The sequence below is a fragment of the Rattus rattus genome, chromosome 2, assembly GCF_011064425.1.
Source record: "Rattus rattus isolate New Zealand chromosome 2, Rrattus_CSIRO_v1, whole genome shotgun sequence".
Lineage (NCBI taxonomy): Eukaryota > Metazoa > Chordata > Mammalia > Rodentia > Muridae > Rattus > Rattus rattus.
The window spans coordinates 166,184,088-166,201,068 of NC_046155.1; the positions used below are offsets into that span (position 1 = coordinate 166,184,088).

The 16,981-nt window shown below is 46.0% G+C and overlaps 1 protein-coding gene across 1 annotated transcript; it reads left to right on the forward strand.

Annotated features, from left to right (window-relative positions):
- The first annotated feature begins 3,341 nt into the window (after positions 1 to 3,341).
- On the forward strand, positions 3,342 to 12,393 carry LOC116892339 (zinc finger protein 790-like). Its single transcript, XM_032893979.1, has 4 exons — positions 3,342 to 3,517; positions 7,383 to 7,509; positions 7,787 to 7,882; positions 10,783 to 12,393. Exons 1-4 carry the CDS (start codon positions 3,509 to 3,511, stop codon positions 12,237 to 12,239), a joined length of 1,689 nt encoding a protein of 562 aa, XP_032749870.1. The 5' UTR covers positions 3,342 to 3,508; the 3' UTR covers positions 12,240 to 12,393.
- Positions 12,394 to 16,981: the final 4,588 nt, after the last annotated feature.

Here is a 16,981-nt window from a genome sequence, read left to right on the forward strand (position 1 = left end):
TTCAGAGTGAGTTCAGGACAACCAGGGCTACACAGAGAAACCCTGTAGTGAGAATCCTGGAATTTGGGGCTCTAAAAACCACAGCAGTATTATAAGACTGTGTTTTCATTTTGATCCCGGGTGTGTGGATGTGCTGATTGCCTCATGCTCCAGCAGAGGCATGGTTTTACCAGTCGGAGCCAGTTTCTGCGCTTGTGTGCTGTTCGGAATTCTGAGAATTTTTCAGAGGATATGTAAATGCCAGAGTTCCGTAGGTGGGTGGTGTTTGGTCGTTACCCCCTAAGTGACCAACTGCCACCAATCCCCCCAGTTTTTTAGTAGTCATGCTCAAAGAAGAAACAAGAGGAAGAAATTCAAAGATCTCTCTCTCCCTCCCTCCCTCCCTCCCTCTCTCTCTCTCTCTCCCTCCCTCCCTCTCCCTCCCTCTCTCCTCTTTCCTTCTTTCTTTCCTATCTATTGTTAGGGGGTGAAGCAGGGGTGGGGGATAGAGGGTAGGAAAAAAAGAACCCGCAAAGTAGCAAAGCGCAGCTACAGAAGGTTATCGGTGAAGGAGAGGCACGCAGGGTGCAGGTGATTAGTGACGCCACTAAAATGTTTTTTCAGGACTTCCTAATAGGTTTTGCTTTTAAGTTTTCATTAATGTGAATTTTTGGTTGTAATTTTATTCTCTGTTAGTACCTTGGGTTTTTGCTTGCTTGTTTGTTTTCTGCAGCTTGTCCTAAAAGGTTCTTTCATTCTCATAGTTTACATTCGAATTCTATTCTTTTTTTTTTTAATCTTTTTTTTAAATTTATTTATTTCATGTATATAAGTACACTGTCACTGTCTTCAGCCACACCAGAAGAGGGCATGAGATCCTATTACAGATGGTTGTGAGCCACCATGTGGTTGCTGGGATTTGAACTCAGGACCTCTGGAAGAGCAGTCAGTGCTCTTAACCACTGAGCCATCTCTCCAGCCAGAATTCAATTCTTTATGGACTGAATTCTTTTTTTTTTTTTTTTTTTTTTGAGCTGAGATCAACCCAGGGCCTTTGCATGCTAGGCAAGCCCTACCACTGAGCCAAATCCCCCAACCCTGGACTGAATTTTATGGACATACAATCTTATAAACATTCACTACTCCCATTGAGGTTTTGTTTTCATTTTTTAAAACTTATTATTATTCTACTATTTTATGTGTATGGGTACTTTGCCTAAATGTATGTTTGTGGACCATATGTGTAGGGCTCACTAAAGTCAGAGGAGGGCATTGGGTCCCCTGGAACTGAATGTAGAGACAGCTGTGAGCTCTCATGTGAGTGCCAGGAATTGAGCCTGGGTCTCCTTGACCATGCTCATTGCTCTAAACTACCTTTTTATCCCTGAGGTTTGTTTTTAATAAATTTCAGTTTCCACCCATGGTTAAAAGATTCAGGGATGGGGTTGGGGATTTAGCTCAGTGGTAGAGCGCTTGCCTAGCAAGCGCAAGGCCCTGGGTTCGGTCCCCAGCTCCAAAAAAAAGAAAAGAAAAAAAAAAAAAGATTCAGGGTTGGGTTTTATGTGAGCATTTTCATTCGACATGCAAACCAAGTTTCATAAATCGTGCTAGCACATTTTAAGAAGTAAATTAGAAAAGTAGCTAAGACAAGCACTGAACACTTTTTCTGGTCTTTTTAATTAGGTAATAACTGGGTTTCGCAGATGACTTGCGAGTATAGGTTAATACAGATTAAAAACATCACTGGTGATTCTTAGGGAAAAGAACACAGAATGGAAATGCTATCGTGCCTACTTGTAGGTAGGGTGGAATCTGTCCAGGAGAACACACATACATACATGTCTCTACACCAGGCACGCAAACATAATTTTGCTTAGTATTTTTATTGCTATCATCTGAAGTGGAAACATAAGGGTTCTTCGGAAGGTCGGTTGGGTGTTGTTTTGCTGGGGCAAACACTCGGGAGAACGTTTAGCTGAAAGGCTAAGGCAGACTGGTGAAGGAACGTTTCACTGAAGCAGACACAGGTGAAAAGGATGTTCTTTTCCAATAAGGTGTGTCACACCTCCGAATCCTTCCCAAAACTGATCAGCAGCTAGGGCCCAAGCATTCATATGTCTGAGCCCGTGGGGGCCATCTTTATTTAAAAACCAACATGCTGTATGAAATACTTTATGTGCCTGGCCCTTTAAGTGACCCTTTGCTTGTCAGTGACAGTTGGCTTTTGGACTTCTGGGAACACAGGATGTAAAGGCCAGCAGAAGCTGAGCGCTGAGTGGAGAGAGTAAGCTGGAGAGAGTTGTGAGTAGGAGAGCGGGGTTGGGGGCGGATTGGGGAGCAGGCAGAAGCAGGGTCTAGGAGAAGGGTCAGAGAAGACAGTTGATGCAGGAAGAAAGAAGGCTGTGTAGGGGCGGAGAAAGGAGAGATTGTGAAGAACGAAAATAAGAGGCAGTTGAAAGTGAATTGGGCTGGCAGACTGAGGTAACAGTTAAGCCTGGAGAAGCTGAGCTCGTCCAGAGAAGACATTGTTAGGAGACAGATAGAACAAGAACCCACAAACAAAGTAATTAAAAATAAAAGAAACAAACGAAAGAACAAAAAAGGAACATTTACCAAAAGCTACACCATCACCTCAGTGATCTCAGTAAGTGTCTGGTGAGTCTGTTCAGGGTTTATTTAGGCTTTAAATTGGTGGTATGCCTCATGTTGTATGCTCTGAATGAAAGTGACTCTGTAGGTATCGGACTGTTGTCAGCCATGAATTGGGTAGAAGGCACTGGTTATGGATGTACACAGGAAAGCCCTGGGCAGATTGGGTGGGCTTTCAGCTGGGAGATTTCCACCATCTTTGAAATGACCGTTGGGTATCTAATTCAGGCCTGGGATGGTTATAGGGAAGGTTTATGGAGAGACAGAGCGATCCCATTTCATATTCTGGTCTTTGCCATGGTTTGCATATAACTAATCGAATTCAAATCATCGCTCTTTGATTGAGTTACTCTGGCTTTGCAAGGGGGTAGAATTCCCTCAGAGTCCCTAAGATTTTCCCCTGGGAAAGCTTTGTGGGCAAGAATGTCCCCCATAGGCTCATATGTTTGAATGTTTGGTCCTCCATTAGGGAAGGATTAGGAGGTGTGGCCTTGTTGGAGTAGGTGTGTCACTGCGGATGAGCTTTGAGGTTTCAGAATGCCCATGCCTGGCCCAGTTGTCTGTCTGTCTCTGTGACTCTGCCTGCTGCCTTTGGATTAGGATGTAAAGCTCTCAGCCCTTGCTCCATGCCTGCCTGTTTCCTGCCATGATGATTGTGGACTCTAAAACTGAAGTAAGGCCCCAATTAAATACTTCCTTTAAAAGAGTTGTCTTGGTCTCTTTTGATCATGGTGTCTATTCACAGCAGTAGAGCAGTAACTAAGACGCACTTGAAGGAAACTCTAACCTCTCATGGTTCTTTCCCTATAGCTTTTCCAAGCCCTACTTTGTTGATAGCGGAACCCAGAAGAGAACGTGTCAACCCCTGAAGTTTTAAGCCATGGCCCAGGTAAGTTGTAATTACCTTCCAAAATGGCCTGTGAATGTCTGTTGTTACTCATCCTTAAACTGCCTTTCTGAGTGTCTTCTGGCTGCTAAGGGATGGTTGTGAAGCAGTCTGGAGATGGCGCCCATTGTTTCTGGGTTCTAACTTTCTGACAGAGCACCAAAGGAGGAGAAAATCACTTCTGTCAAGGGAGCACTAGAGTTTCCTTTCCAAACCATAGTTTTACAAGTTGGAATTGCGTGGCTAATGGGGGAATAGAGTCTGAGTGTTCTTGTTTAGTTCATAGAGTAGGACATTTCAGTTAATCAAGACGGGGTTGGAATTGACTCTGGTGTGGCCCTTGGTGATGCCTTTGGTAGACATCACCCACGGGACACTGAATTCACAGGGATTAGAGTGTTGCGTTTATCTGTCTGTGGCATGAGGAGTAAGCCAGAACGCAGAAAGGGTACTATCTGCAGCATAAAGGTTTATCCAAAAAGGGTCTGCTTTGTAAGTCACATCTCCGTCATGAGCCTTTGGACAGGAAAGATGGTTCAGAGACAGAGAAGTGTGGCCTGTTTTTTATTATTATTATTATTATCATTATACTTGGCTATTACTGACACATGGAGCTCGTGTTGATTGGAAGGTACTTAGTATGAAGTATTAAGGAGTGGATCTCTAAGGAATTATTATAATTTATTTAAGTTTGCCAATTGGAACCCTTTATTCCAACCCGCTGGGAGTACACTCAGATATTCCAGACCTAAGTGTCGCACCGAGTGTCCAGAGCATGGGGGGGGAGGTTTGAAGGCAGAGACCATGTCTGGCATCTCAGCAGCTGTGAGGCAGAGGTGGAGTAGGTGGGCAGACATATGGGGGTGCTCAGTGGTGGGTGGGAGGACTTGGGGGTGTGGCGGGGTGGGAGGGTCTGTTAGGGGGTGCGGTGGGGAGGGGGGTCTGGTGGGGGAAGGGAAGTTAAACTCTTAGCTGGAGAAGTCTTTGCACAGATAACTGGGGCGTTTTGACCTTGGGTTTCTAGAGTAGAGTTGGGTAATTTTCCACAGGGTTCTTCACTAGGAGATCAAGTTCTAGCTGGGCAGTGGTGGCGAGCGCCTTTCATACCAGCACCCGTGAGGCAGAGGCAGGAGGATCTCTGAGTCCGAGGCCTGCCTAGTCTATAGAGTGAATTCTAGGATAGCCAGAGCTACACAGAGAAACCCTGTCCTTAAAAAAACGAAGCAAAAACAAACAAATATAAAATGGAGGAACCTCTTTGCACCGTCTCGCTCTGTCACATTATTCTCACAAACTGTGTCGCCATCCTGCCAGTCTGGAAGCCTCGATGTCTGTATATCATATATGAAGGGTGCAGAGGCCGCCGTGCAGGCCTGTGCGTGCCGTGCGCATGCTGCCTCAGTCTCTGTGAGTTCATACGAGCTTTGCTCATGTTGATTCAGACGGCCTTGTTGTCTTGGTGTCCTCCTCCCCTCTGGCTCTCACACTCTGTGTCCTCGTTGGCGTGGCTCCCTAAGCCATGGGGGGGTGGTTAATGAAGTCATCCCATTTAGGGCTAAGGTCTCTACATGATGTGTGTCTGGCCGTGGGTCTCTGTATTCGTTCCCGTCTGCTGCAGGAGGGAGCTTCTCGGATGGCGCCGAGCAAGAACAGGATGTCAGTAGGAGTCCTTCTGTTGCTACATTTTTTTTCTTTAAAGAATGGTAATATTCGGTTTTACCCTCGGTTCCTGGGCTAATCTCTGGTGTTTGGTCACCCAAGCAGTGTTAGGTATGGACGCCATGTTGTGGAGTGGGCCTTAAGTCAGAGCACACGTTGGTTGGTTACTCCCACGACGTGCCGCCATTGCTGTCATGTCTTGCCGGTGGGACCGCATGGTAGATCAAAGGGCTTGTGGCCGGCTCCGTGTTTGTGTTTCTCTTTTGGTGTGTACCAAGTTCCTCCCTGTGCCAACAGTGCCGGAAGGGAAGGCTCCGTGTAGGCACTAGCCTGACCTCTCCATGTTGAGCGAGTTGGGTAGCCGTGGTCTTCATCGATGAGGCCAGTTTGTGGGCAACAGCCTCTGGGCTTGACAACAGTCTGGGTCGTTTGGAAATTCCCCTGGTGCCAACGAGTCAATTAGATGTAATTAGTTCCAGTAGCGGCCGCTTCGTTTGGTGACAAGAGATGGCCGACTGGGACTCTGCCTCCCCCATTATTTGGTGATTTCGTTTAGATTGGCTACATATATGTTTGCATTTTAGGACATTTCTACTGTATACAGGGTTCCCTGCTACCCCTCAAATGGGCCCTAGTTCTACCTGTCCTCCCCACTTGATCTTTCTGTGCCAGCAAACCCCCTAGTCATCCATAGCTGTCTATTCTGTTTCTCTTTCCAAATGAGATCTTTCTGTCTCCTCTAGTCCCTTCCTCTATACCTGACCTCTATGATTCTATGGGATAGCTTGACATAATAGCCAATATCCACATATAAGCAAATACGTACCATATTGTTGTTTTTCAGGGTCTGGTATACCTCAAAGACGATTTTTTTTTTCTTTTTTCGGAGCTGGGGACCGAACCCAGGGCCTTGCGTTTGCTAGGCAAGCGCTCTACCACTGAGCTAAATCCCCAACCCCGATGATTTTTTTTTTAATTCCATCCATTTCATGATATCGTTTTTTTAAAAATGACTGAGTAACACTCCATTGTGTAAATATACCACATTTTCTTCATCCATTCTTCTGTTGGGGGACATCTGGGTTGTTTGCGTTTTCTGGCTATTAGGAACTGTGCAGCAGTGAATATGGCTGGGGGAGTGTCTTTGTGATAGGATGAGGCGTCCTTGGGTATGTGCCCAGGAGTGATGGTACACCTGGGCCTCGGTAGATTGATGTCCATCTTCTGAGGAACCACCACACTGATTTCCACAGTGGCTGTACACGGCTTCAACCTCACCAGCCATGGTGAGTGTCCCCCCTTATTCCACATCTCACCAGCATGAACTGTCATTGTTTTATTGATCCCAGCCCTTCTCACAGGGGTAAGGTGAGTCTCAGAGTTGCTTTTGGTTCACGTTATCATGACAACTAAGGATGTTGGACATTTTAAATGTCTCCCAACCATTTGGGTTTGCTCTCGAGAATTCCGTTTAGATCCTTGTCCCAGTTTTAACTCAGTTATTTGTTTTCTTGACACCTAGTTTCTTGAGTTCTTTATACAGTTTGGATATTAGCCCTCTATGGGGTGTGGTCGGTAAAATCGTTCCACATTCTTCAGGCTGCGGCTTTGAGTAACAGTGTCCATTTCAGTCTCCTGAGACCTCATTTATTAATAGTTGATCTCCATGCCTGTGTTAACAGTGTCCTGTTCAGAGAGTCTTTCCCTGTGCTGAGGAGTTCAAGGCCGTTCCTCACTGTCTCTTCCGTCACGTTCAGCGATTCTGGCTTTGCGTTGCGGTTTTTGGTCCATTTGGAGTTGAGCCTGTTGGGGGATAAGCATGGATCTGTTTGGATTCTTCCATGTAGCCATCCAGTTTGATCAGCACCACTTATTGAAGATGCTGTCTTCTTTTCCAGTGTGTGTTTCTGGCTTCTTTACCAAAAATCAGGTGTCTACAAGTGCATGGATTTATATCGGGGTCATCAGTGCAATTCTCTTGATCAACGTGTCTGGTTTTATGCCAGTGCCATGCTGTTTTTATTATTGTAGGTTTGTTGTATAACCAGACTGGGGATCCATTTCCATGTCTCTTCCTGCCCCACCCCAGACTACCAACTCTAGGTGCTCATTCATTTTTTTCTGCTGACTTCTCCTTTTTTCAGAGTTTTCCCTTTCATCTAAACATTTTCTTTAAGTTCACCTCTGATATTTCGGTGTATCCCTTTAGGGACCGATGACGTTCAAAGATGTGGCCGTAGACTTCTCTCCGGAGGAGTGGGCGTGTCTGAGCCTGGAGCAGAGGAGTCTATACAGAGACGTGATGCTGGAGAACTACAGCCACCTCGTCTCCGTGGGTGAGATTCCGAGCTCAACCCTAGATGTTCTTGCAGCAGCACCGGGGTCTTTTTCAAAGTGGTAAAGCAGTTCCTCTGAAGTCGGCTTGTACTTTGCAGAATTAGCCATAGTTACTCCTGGTGGGTTCCTCCATCTCCCTCACCCCTCAGAAATAGTTTTTGACTTTCTCTTGTCATCCTTACTATTGTCTCTCTCATAAGAACCAAGAAACCAGATGAGAAATGTACAACTCTTACCCATGTGCTCATTTCCTTTTTAAAAAACTCTTCTGGGCAGGACTTTGTGTTTATCGGCCACAGCTGTTCTCCTTGTTGGAAAAAGGACAAGACCTGTGGATGATCTTGAGGGATGAGACAAGAGGACTTAATCCAGGTGAGTGAGAGCTGGGGTAGAATGAGACAGTCATCAGTAAAGGTGATAGCTGTCCTTAGCTAGGGTGTCAGTTGCTGTGATGAGACACCATGACCAAAAAGCAAACTGGGGAGGAAAGGGTTTATTGGCCTTACACTTCCACATCAGAGTCGGTCACTGGAGGAAGTCAGACAGGAACTCAAACAGGGCAGGAACCTGGAGGCAGGAGCTGATACAAAGGCCATGGAGGGGAGCGGTGCTGCTTACTGACCTGTTCATCATGGCTTGCTCACCCTGCCTTTTTCCAGGACTCAGAACCACCGGTCCAAGGATGGCCCGACCCACAGCGTGCTGGGCCCTCCCCCATCAGTCACTAATTAAGAAGGTTCTCCACAGCCTGATCTTACGGAGGCGTTTTCTCAGTTGAGCCCTCCCTCCTCTCAGGCGACTCTAGCTTGTGTCAGGCTGACGTAAAAGGAACCTGCATAATAGCTTAGCTTCTGAGAGGGCAAGGATATGGTGGAAATAACTTTTCAGTGGCCAAAGGCCTTTGAGAGACATGACTTTTAGAGCAAAACTTTTCCAGATTATCTCTCTTGCCACTTGAGATTCCGTTCCGTTTACGTGCTCTGTCCTCACGTTAGTTACAGAGGACATGCTGCGCTGTGTCTCCACTGGCCACAATCCTGGGGATGGTTTGGATCAAGTTGTATAAAATATTTAATCTCAATCAGAGGTTTCTACCAACTCTTTGATCATTTAGTTTCCAGATTAAAGAAACCACAAATAAATAAATAAATATACATATATATACACACATATGTGTATATATATATATGTATATTTATTTATATATGTATACATATATGTGTATATATATATATATATAGCACTGGAGCTGGGCAGATATCTATCCTTTAAGCTATTAGTATCTATTACTCTATCAATAACCCCAAGATATAACTTGGCATGTTCTATCTGGGCCATTCTTTTTTTTTTTTTTTTTATTCTTTTTTTCGGAGCTGGGGACCGAACCCAGGGCCTTGCGCTTGCTAGGCAAGTGCTCTACCACTGAGCTAAATCCCCAACCCCTCTGGGCCACTCTTAAATCCAGTTGGCCAGCCCTCATGGCCATGGCTTCGTGACTCATCTATCCCATGAAGTCTCCTCTCTCCACATCTTCTCTTGCCCTTCATGGTCTTTCCTCAGAGAAAAGCCCAGGAACCAAAAACCCCACCTACTTCTCTTCTGCCCAGCTATAGCCTGTCTGCATCTTTAGTCAGCCAACAGTTTTAAATGAAGGAACAAGGTCACACAGCATTACTTGGTGTGTGAGGAGTCCCTTGTCTCTGAGGCAACCAGGCCCAGTACTGAACATTCGAACACATAGCAACAGACCAAACCTCAACGGCGAATCTTTCCTCTGATCCCCTATCATTTTCATTCAGATAGTTACAAGCTTCATCATTCTCTTAGGAAATTGTGATCTCTCTCTACCCCCATTTTACCCACTTCCTTGTGAATTAAAAAAACACAATATTTAAAGGTTTCGTAAGTGTGTTTGCCTGTGTTTGTGTGTGCGCCACAGGGGTGCAGTGCCTGAGCAGGCCAGAAGAGGGCAGCCGACGCCACGAGAACTGGGGCTACAGACGGTTGTGAGCCACCCTGTGGATGCTGGAAACCAAACCACATCCTCGGCAAGAGCTGCCAGTGCTGCTAACCACTGAGCCAACTCTCCAGCCCTCTTGTTAATTCTTTTTTATCTTCTTCCTTTAGCTTGTGTTTCCTTTATGCAGTTGGTTCAGTCTTTTAACCGTGTGCCCCTCATGTATTATGAAACAGTTTGTTATCCCTGTGACTGGAGCATGGTCCTAAACCTCTGTGTAAGGGGCTGCACACTACAGAGGGTCTGCCACCCGGCACCCCCCAGTGAGGTTTCTCTGTTGGCTTTTTGGACGCATTGAGTATTACGCACACTATGAAAGGATTCTGTTTCTCTCATGTTTCTGAGATTGTGGCTTTTTTTATTTCCTCCTCAAAAGGGGAAGGGTCTGTGCAAAGACTGGCACAAGCAAACTTGTGTACTTACAGAGAAAAAAAGTCAGAAAAAAAATCAAGAAATAAAAGGTAACGTGAGGGAAAATTAACATGGCCGTGCACAGCGGAGGAAAGGCGAGTGGAGAACTTCACAGTCGGGGAGCGGGGCCACAAGGAAGCACAGCAGCGTCTGCATTTGTTTCTGACTGAGCTGGTCCAGCCGCCGCGCTGGTTTTCTCCAGTCTGTGCAGAAAGTCATGTGGAGTCAGGGACGTCGTCATTCCTGTGCAGACGGAGAGGATGAGACAGCGTAGCATGCTGCACTGTTAACACATGGTCAGGTCTGTCCACGCATGCTTGCCGGTCCCTGGTGTGTGTGACGTCATTGGCGTCATCTCAAGCACGCCCTCCTCCTGCTGTCATGTATCCGCTCCTGAACTCTTGTCATGATTATTAGTTTGCTGACTTGAGTAGGTCACACCAAGTGAAACAACCTAACGTCTGTTCTTCCCTTCGCAATCAATTCCTCGGCAATCAGTTTTTCTTTGACTCCTTAGATGAACGTGGTCAGAGGAGAATGTCATGCCTTTCTCACCCATCTGTTTTTTTTTTTTTTTTTTTTTTGGTTCTTTTTTCCGGAGCTGGGGACCGAACTCCAGGGCCTTGCCCTAGGCAAGCGCTCTACCACTGAGCTAAATCCCCAACCCTCACCCATCTGTTTTATTAGCTGTTTTAATTTTGTGTTTACTTCTCGCTCCCTTTTCATAGTCGTAATTTTGCCATTTTTAAAGCCGTTCATCTCCTGTATCATAATCTAATATTTACTCTGCTTATATTGGGTGCTTTATCTGGTTTTGGGTAAACATTATGAATTTATCTTTCAGACATAGATTTCAGTTCTCAGAACAAGAAGTTACTGGGGAAACCCAGCATATATGAAGAATTATCTCAATGGGAAATGAAGGAATATTTTAGAAAACAAAGTCTTGAAGATTTCTGTTTTGGAGACGACCGGGAAGGCAAAAATCAGTTTCAAAAGCGTCAAAGTCAAGAATATTGTGAGCAACTGGCAGTCGCCTATGAACGAATGATCACTGAGAACCAGGTTTCCAATCACCAGAGACTTAATGCTGGAGAGAGAGCAATCGGAATTCAGTGTGAAAAAGCCCTTAGTGTGGGATCTGTCCATGTTCTTCATCAGCTAACTCACCCTGGTAACAAATTCCACAAAAACAAGGAGTGTGGGGAAACCTTTGTTCCGGGATGGGACCGCGCTCACAGTCAGCAAGGTCCCTGTCATAAGACACCTCAGCGAGGGAAGGACTCTAGAGGGCCATTTGGTTTGCCTTCAGGAATGCCGGGCCTTCAGCGAGATCACACCGGCGAGAAGTCCTATGACTGTAAGGAATGCGGAAAGTCCTTTACTTTGAAGTCAAACTTGACGCGGCATCGCAGAATTCACACCGGCGAGAGGCCATACATGTGCCACGGATGTGGGAAAGCGTTTACACAGAAGTCACATCTCACGTCACATCAGAAAGTTCACACTGGAAAAAGAGCTTATGTGTGCAGAGTCTGTGGAAAAGCTTTTAACTGTGACTCGAGCCTGACCAGCCATCAGAATAGTCATTATCACGAGGTCGACGCTGGCAGGAAAGTGTACGAGTGTAAAATATGTGACAAGGAATTTGGTTGTTATTCAGACCTCAGTCATCATCAGAAAATCCACGCTGGAGAGAGACCTTTTAAATGTAAGCACTGTGGGAAGCCTTTCAGGTTCCATTCACATCTTCGGGTGCACACGCGAATTCACACCGGCGTGAGGTCCTACGACTGTAAGGAATGTGGAAAGTCCTTTACTTTGAGGTCAAACTTGACGCGGCATCACAGAGTTCACACCGGTGAGAGGCCATACTCGTGCCACGGATGTGGGAAAGCGTTTACACAGAAATCACATCTCACGTCACATCAGAAAATTCACACCGGAGAGAAAGCTTATGTGTGTGGAGTCTGCGGGAAGGCTTTCAGTCGTGGCTCAAGCCTGACCAATCACCAGAATATTCATTACTACGTGGTTAACGCTGGCAAGAAAGTGTACGAATGTAAAGAATGCGGCAAGGGTTTCGGTTGCCTTTCAAATCTCAGTCGCCATCAGAAAATCCACGCTGGAGACAAACCTTTTAAATGCAGGGACTGTGGAAAGGACTTTGGTCAGAGAGCACATCTTACCAAGCATCAGAGAGTTCACACTGACGAAAGCCCTTATGAATGTCAGAATGTGGTCAAGTTTTTCCTCGAAGACCACAACTATGTCGACATCAGAAAGTCCATATTGGTGTGAAATGATGGGATGTACGAGGAACGTAGGAGACCCTTGTTCGTGGTGTATGTTATACCCACACTAGGATATTCCCGTTAGTGGGAAGCCCTGAGTCTGGAGTGCAGGCCTTACTCGTCACCAGAACCTTCATCCTGGGGCAGCAAAGTAATCCGAGGAATATGGAAAGACTATTCATGGTTGAAAGCTTAAATCACCTCAGAAAACATGAGCTGTGGAGGACCGGTTAGCAACCAGGCATCTCCACCATCTACCTCAGGTACCCAGCGACAGCAGGATACGTCCAAGATGTAACACGTTTGCACCACTGCCACGGCCCCACATCTTCCCCATGCACACGCACTGCATCCTCTTACAAAAAGCCGGTGGCTCCGTGTAGAGAGAATCCCTTGTGCACTGTGTGGGGGCATCACCTGTTAGCTGAAATGGAAGGAAATTGGTAAAAAAAAAAAAAAATAGAACGTGGGAAATCTGCATCTGGCAGAGAGAGATTTGAACTTAGGGAGTTAGATGGAGACAGGAGATTCCCCCAGCATGAAACTGAGGGCAGGTTCCGAACCCTGAGGAGGACAGAGTAGTTTAACAGTTAAGTAAGTGACCAGTCAAGCCAGTCAAGGAGCGAGCCCAAGCCTACTGCATAGGTTTATTCCTAAAACATGAAGTCTCGGAGTCATCCTAGAAACAGGCCAGGTAGAAAAGCTTGAGGCTGCACCTCCTCTCCCTGGTCCTTTCCCTCCATCCCTGCCCAGAGGCAGCCTCTGTATACGCCCTCCCCAGTAAACCTCCCAGGTGAGACCTGTCACACGGTGTGACTTTGTGGTGTCCACTGCTTAGCTCTTAACAAGGAACCTTAATATGTGACGGATATGGGAAATTCTTTATCTGGGGTTCACAGCTTAGAGCTGCGTGCGGTTCCCCACCTGTAGGTCACAGCCGTCGGAAATACATATTCCTGATGGCCTTAGGCACTGAGGCAGCGCTCCGCTCTACTCATCAAGCAGCAGCAAGAAGGGGGTTCCGAAGACCACTGGAAATGCGTTCTGATGGTTGCGTTCTGAGGTTGAGAACTGACAGCTTATGACATTCCTTTTTTATTTTTTTTTTTTTTTTGAGAAAATCAGAGGTTTAATTGTAAAAGGTTTTTAAAGCGAGAAGGTACTAATTGGTCATCAGTTATCTGCTATTAAAGAGGCAATAGTATATATTTAGAAGGTACATTTCAAGGTAATATATGTGCAAAAATTATATTTTGACAAGTGTCATATGCTAGTGGCTTATTTTCTAGGTGAACATTAATGATTTTTTTTTCTGGAACATTCCAAGAGTCCACAGAAAATGGAAAAGCATTTTAAAATTCAATTGAAAACGGTGTCAGAGTAAATCAGGGTGTACTATAAAGGAACGGAAAGCCTTACCTAAAATTTGCCATATCGTGCTAGCATAATTCTCATAACAGAATTAAATGAGGATAGCATTGGATTGGACAGGAAGTTCCTGGAAAAAGTATAAATTGGTGTGTGCGTGTGTGCGTGCATATGTATATGTGTGCGTGCATATGTGTATGTGGGGTGTGTGTATGGACATGTGTGCCTGCGTGTGCACCTGTGTGTGCATGCATGTGTATGTGTGGGTGCATGCATGTCTGTATGTACGTGCATGTGTGCCGGTGTGTATGTATGTGTGGGATGTGTGTGTGTGTGTGTGTATGTGTGGACTATGTATTTTACAACGTACACGTGGAGGATTAGGTTCTCTCCTACTATGGGGGTCTCAGGGATCTAAGTTGTCAGACTAGAAGCCTTCAAGACTTGGGCTCCAACTTTTTGTTTCTTTTCTGGACACATGAGCCCAGTGTTACAATAGATTTGAAATTTACCTGGAATGTTAAAGCTTTTCTTTAAGTAAATTTTACATGGTTAAGTTTTAGTTCGGTTGCATTTTTTTTTTCATTATTTTTAATGTGTATGGTTTTTCATGTATGTATGTATGTATGTATGTATGTATGTATGTATGTATGTATGCATACCACGTGTGCCTCTGCATGTGGCTACCTAATGCCCAGGGACACTGGAAAAGGCCGTCGGATCCAGGTAACTGGAGTTCCCGATGGTTGGTAGCTATTGGGTGGGTGCTGGGAATTGATCCAGGATCATCTGGAAGAGCAGCCAGTCCTCTTAGCCACTGGCTCCCATCACAATTTATCATTTCAGTTTCTGGTACCTTTCAGTTTATACGATTTAAGGGAACGAGCCCATGTTTATGTGTGTTGTGCATGGTGTCATATTTGGACATGGCCACATCGTCTCAGGCATTTGCACACTTGATCTCCAGTTGGTGCTGCTGTTTGGGGATATTTAGGAGGTGTGGCCTTGCTGGCAAACTTCTGTCACTGGAGCAGGTTTTGAAAGTTCAGATTCCTACCATTGCTGTTTGCTCTGGCTTCCCGCTTGCACTGTTAAGATGTGAGCCCTCAGCCGGCTGCTCCAGACACTGCCTGTCTGCTCACACTTATCTGGAACTCTCATCCCTCTGGAACCGTGAGCCCCAGATACACTCTCCCTCTTACACATTTCCTTGGACTTGGTGTTTTATCACAGCCCTGGAAATGTAGCTAACTCACGAGTCAGTACCAGGGGCTGGGCCATTGCTGACAGACAGCCTATGCAGGTTTTTCGAGGAATGTGGAAGACTTTGGAACTTTGGACTAGAAAAGCAGATGGATGCTATACTCAGAGCTTAAGGGTCATCCTAGCAGGAACTGGGTGAATAGTTTACTTGTAAGCTGCTCTTGGGTGAGTTCCCTGACCCCAAGAACCAAGGCCAAGGAGTCACCATGGGGAGAGAGAGAGAGAAAGTGTGGGCACAGAGAGAAGAGAAAGAAGGAGAAAGAAAGTAGGAGACCAAAATGTTTGGATTATACAGGGAGGAGCCTCTGGGGGAAGGGCAGCCCAGCCCCCAGGTAGGAAAGTTCAGGGTTGGGGGCAGGGCATGCCAGGTGGGGACTGAGGGATGGGGGTGGGGGAGCTGGAGGCCAGGTCTGCTTTGATGTGTAAAATATGCACCTCAATCCCTTGTCCCCGGTCCAAAACAAAACATCCCAACCTTTTGTTGGTTGTAAATGAATAAAGGGTGGCGAAATCATCCGTGTCTACTTCCTGCTGACATTGGGGCACAGTTTGGGGCAGGGGGAAAAAGGTAGGATGATGTTGACCAAGTCCAGAAAGGCTGGTGGTTTCACTGCATCCAGGTCGTGGGGCCGTCTGGTGGTAGGAGTGTGTGACCTCAGGTGAAGCAGTGAGGCCCGGCCAGAGCACCTGTGGGTGACTGTGTTGGAGCCATTCTGGATGCAGGCTTGGAGGGAACACCTGGGTGTTAGGGCCAGAAGATAAAAGTTAAGGAGTTTGGGAAGAAAACCTTTTTCTTGGTTGTACATTTGAAACTCTTAGGCCCATGGTCTTGGTAGATGGAGGAGGGATGGGGTGGGTCCCAGGACCAGGGAAAGGGAACTAAATCCCACCCTCAGGGATAGTCAGGTATGTATGTGTGTGTGTTGGAGGGCAGGAGGGGGAGGACAGGCTGTGAATTGATAGTATATAGAGTCCATTGACCTGTGAGAGGCCGGGTCCCTGAAGCTTATAAGAATTTTAAGTTTACAAAAAGATAATTCACTTTCCTGTAACTTTAATTTTTTTCAACCCTTATTTTTAATGATGGTTCTTAAATGCTTTAACCTCCCTTTTAGCCCACCATCCACCAGAGGTAGTGGGAAAGAAAGGATATGGGGGAAGTGGACCTGTTTAGAAAGGTTCTTTGGAGCAACTCCTGTCTGTGTAGTCTGGAAGTCGGCAGTTCAGTTCACAGGCCCTCAGCAGCAGCTCGATCCACTCACAAACACTGCATGGATACACCAGCAGTTCAGTTTGGTAGCAATATTGGTGACCCAACCTAGCAGAGACAGCTAGGACTCCACTTTGGCAAGAGCCAGCAGGAGGGACCAACAGGAACACCGGGAGAAGTCCTTGGCTGTGTATCTCTTAGTGAAGATCAGTGAAGACTTGAGACCCACAACCAATTACACAGCTAGCTGTACCACCAAGCCAAGCTCTGTCTCTGTCACTCTGTGGACATTAAAGATTTTAGAAGTCATTTCCACCAACTCCTGTATGAGGATTTAAGGACCATCTATCTATTTACAGTATATTTGAATAGATAGACTTCGCTTGAGTCCAGTTACCCATCTTAGGGTAACTTGAAAACATATACTTTGATTATTAAATATACCTTATTTTTATTTTGGCATGAATACATAGAGTTGTGGGTGAAAGTAAGAATTTCTCCATAGGGGTTGGGGATTTGGCTCAGTGGTAGAGCGCTTGCCTAGGAAGCGCAAGGTCCTGGGTTCAGTCCCCAGCCCCGGTTGGTGGGGGGGGGATTTCTCCGTAACAAAGATGTCTGCCAGCCATGAGACTGACCTTGTCCAAGATGGCAGTGAAGCCATAACTCCGCCCTCTTTTTTTCAAAGTCAATAGGGTGACCAGTCATGTACTGTTTACCCATTGTGTATACTGTCTCGATGCTGGTGTGACTCCTTAAAATGAGTAGGCTAGTCTTTCAGTAATACCATCCCAACCAGTGCCACAATCAGCGTGGACCTGGATTGGCACAAACTCAAATCCTATCCCACCTCCCTTTTCCTGGTTCTGGGATTACAGATAGGCACCGCCACATTCATCAATAATTCCATT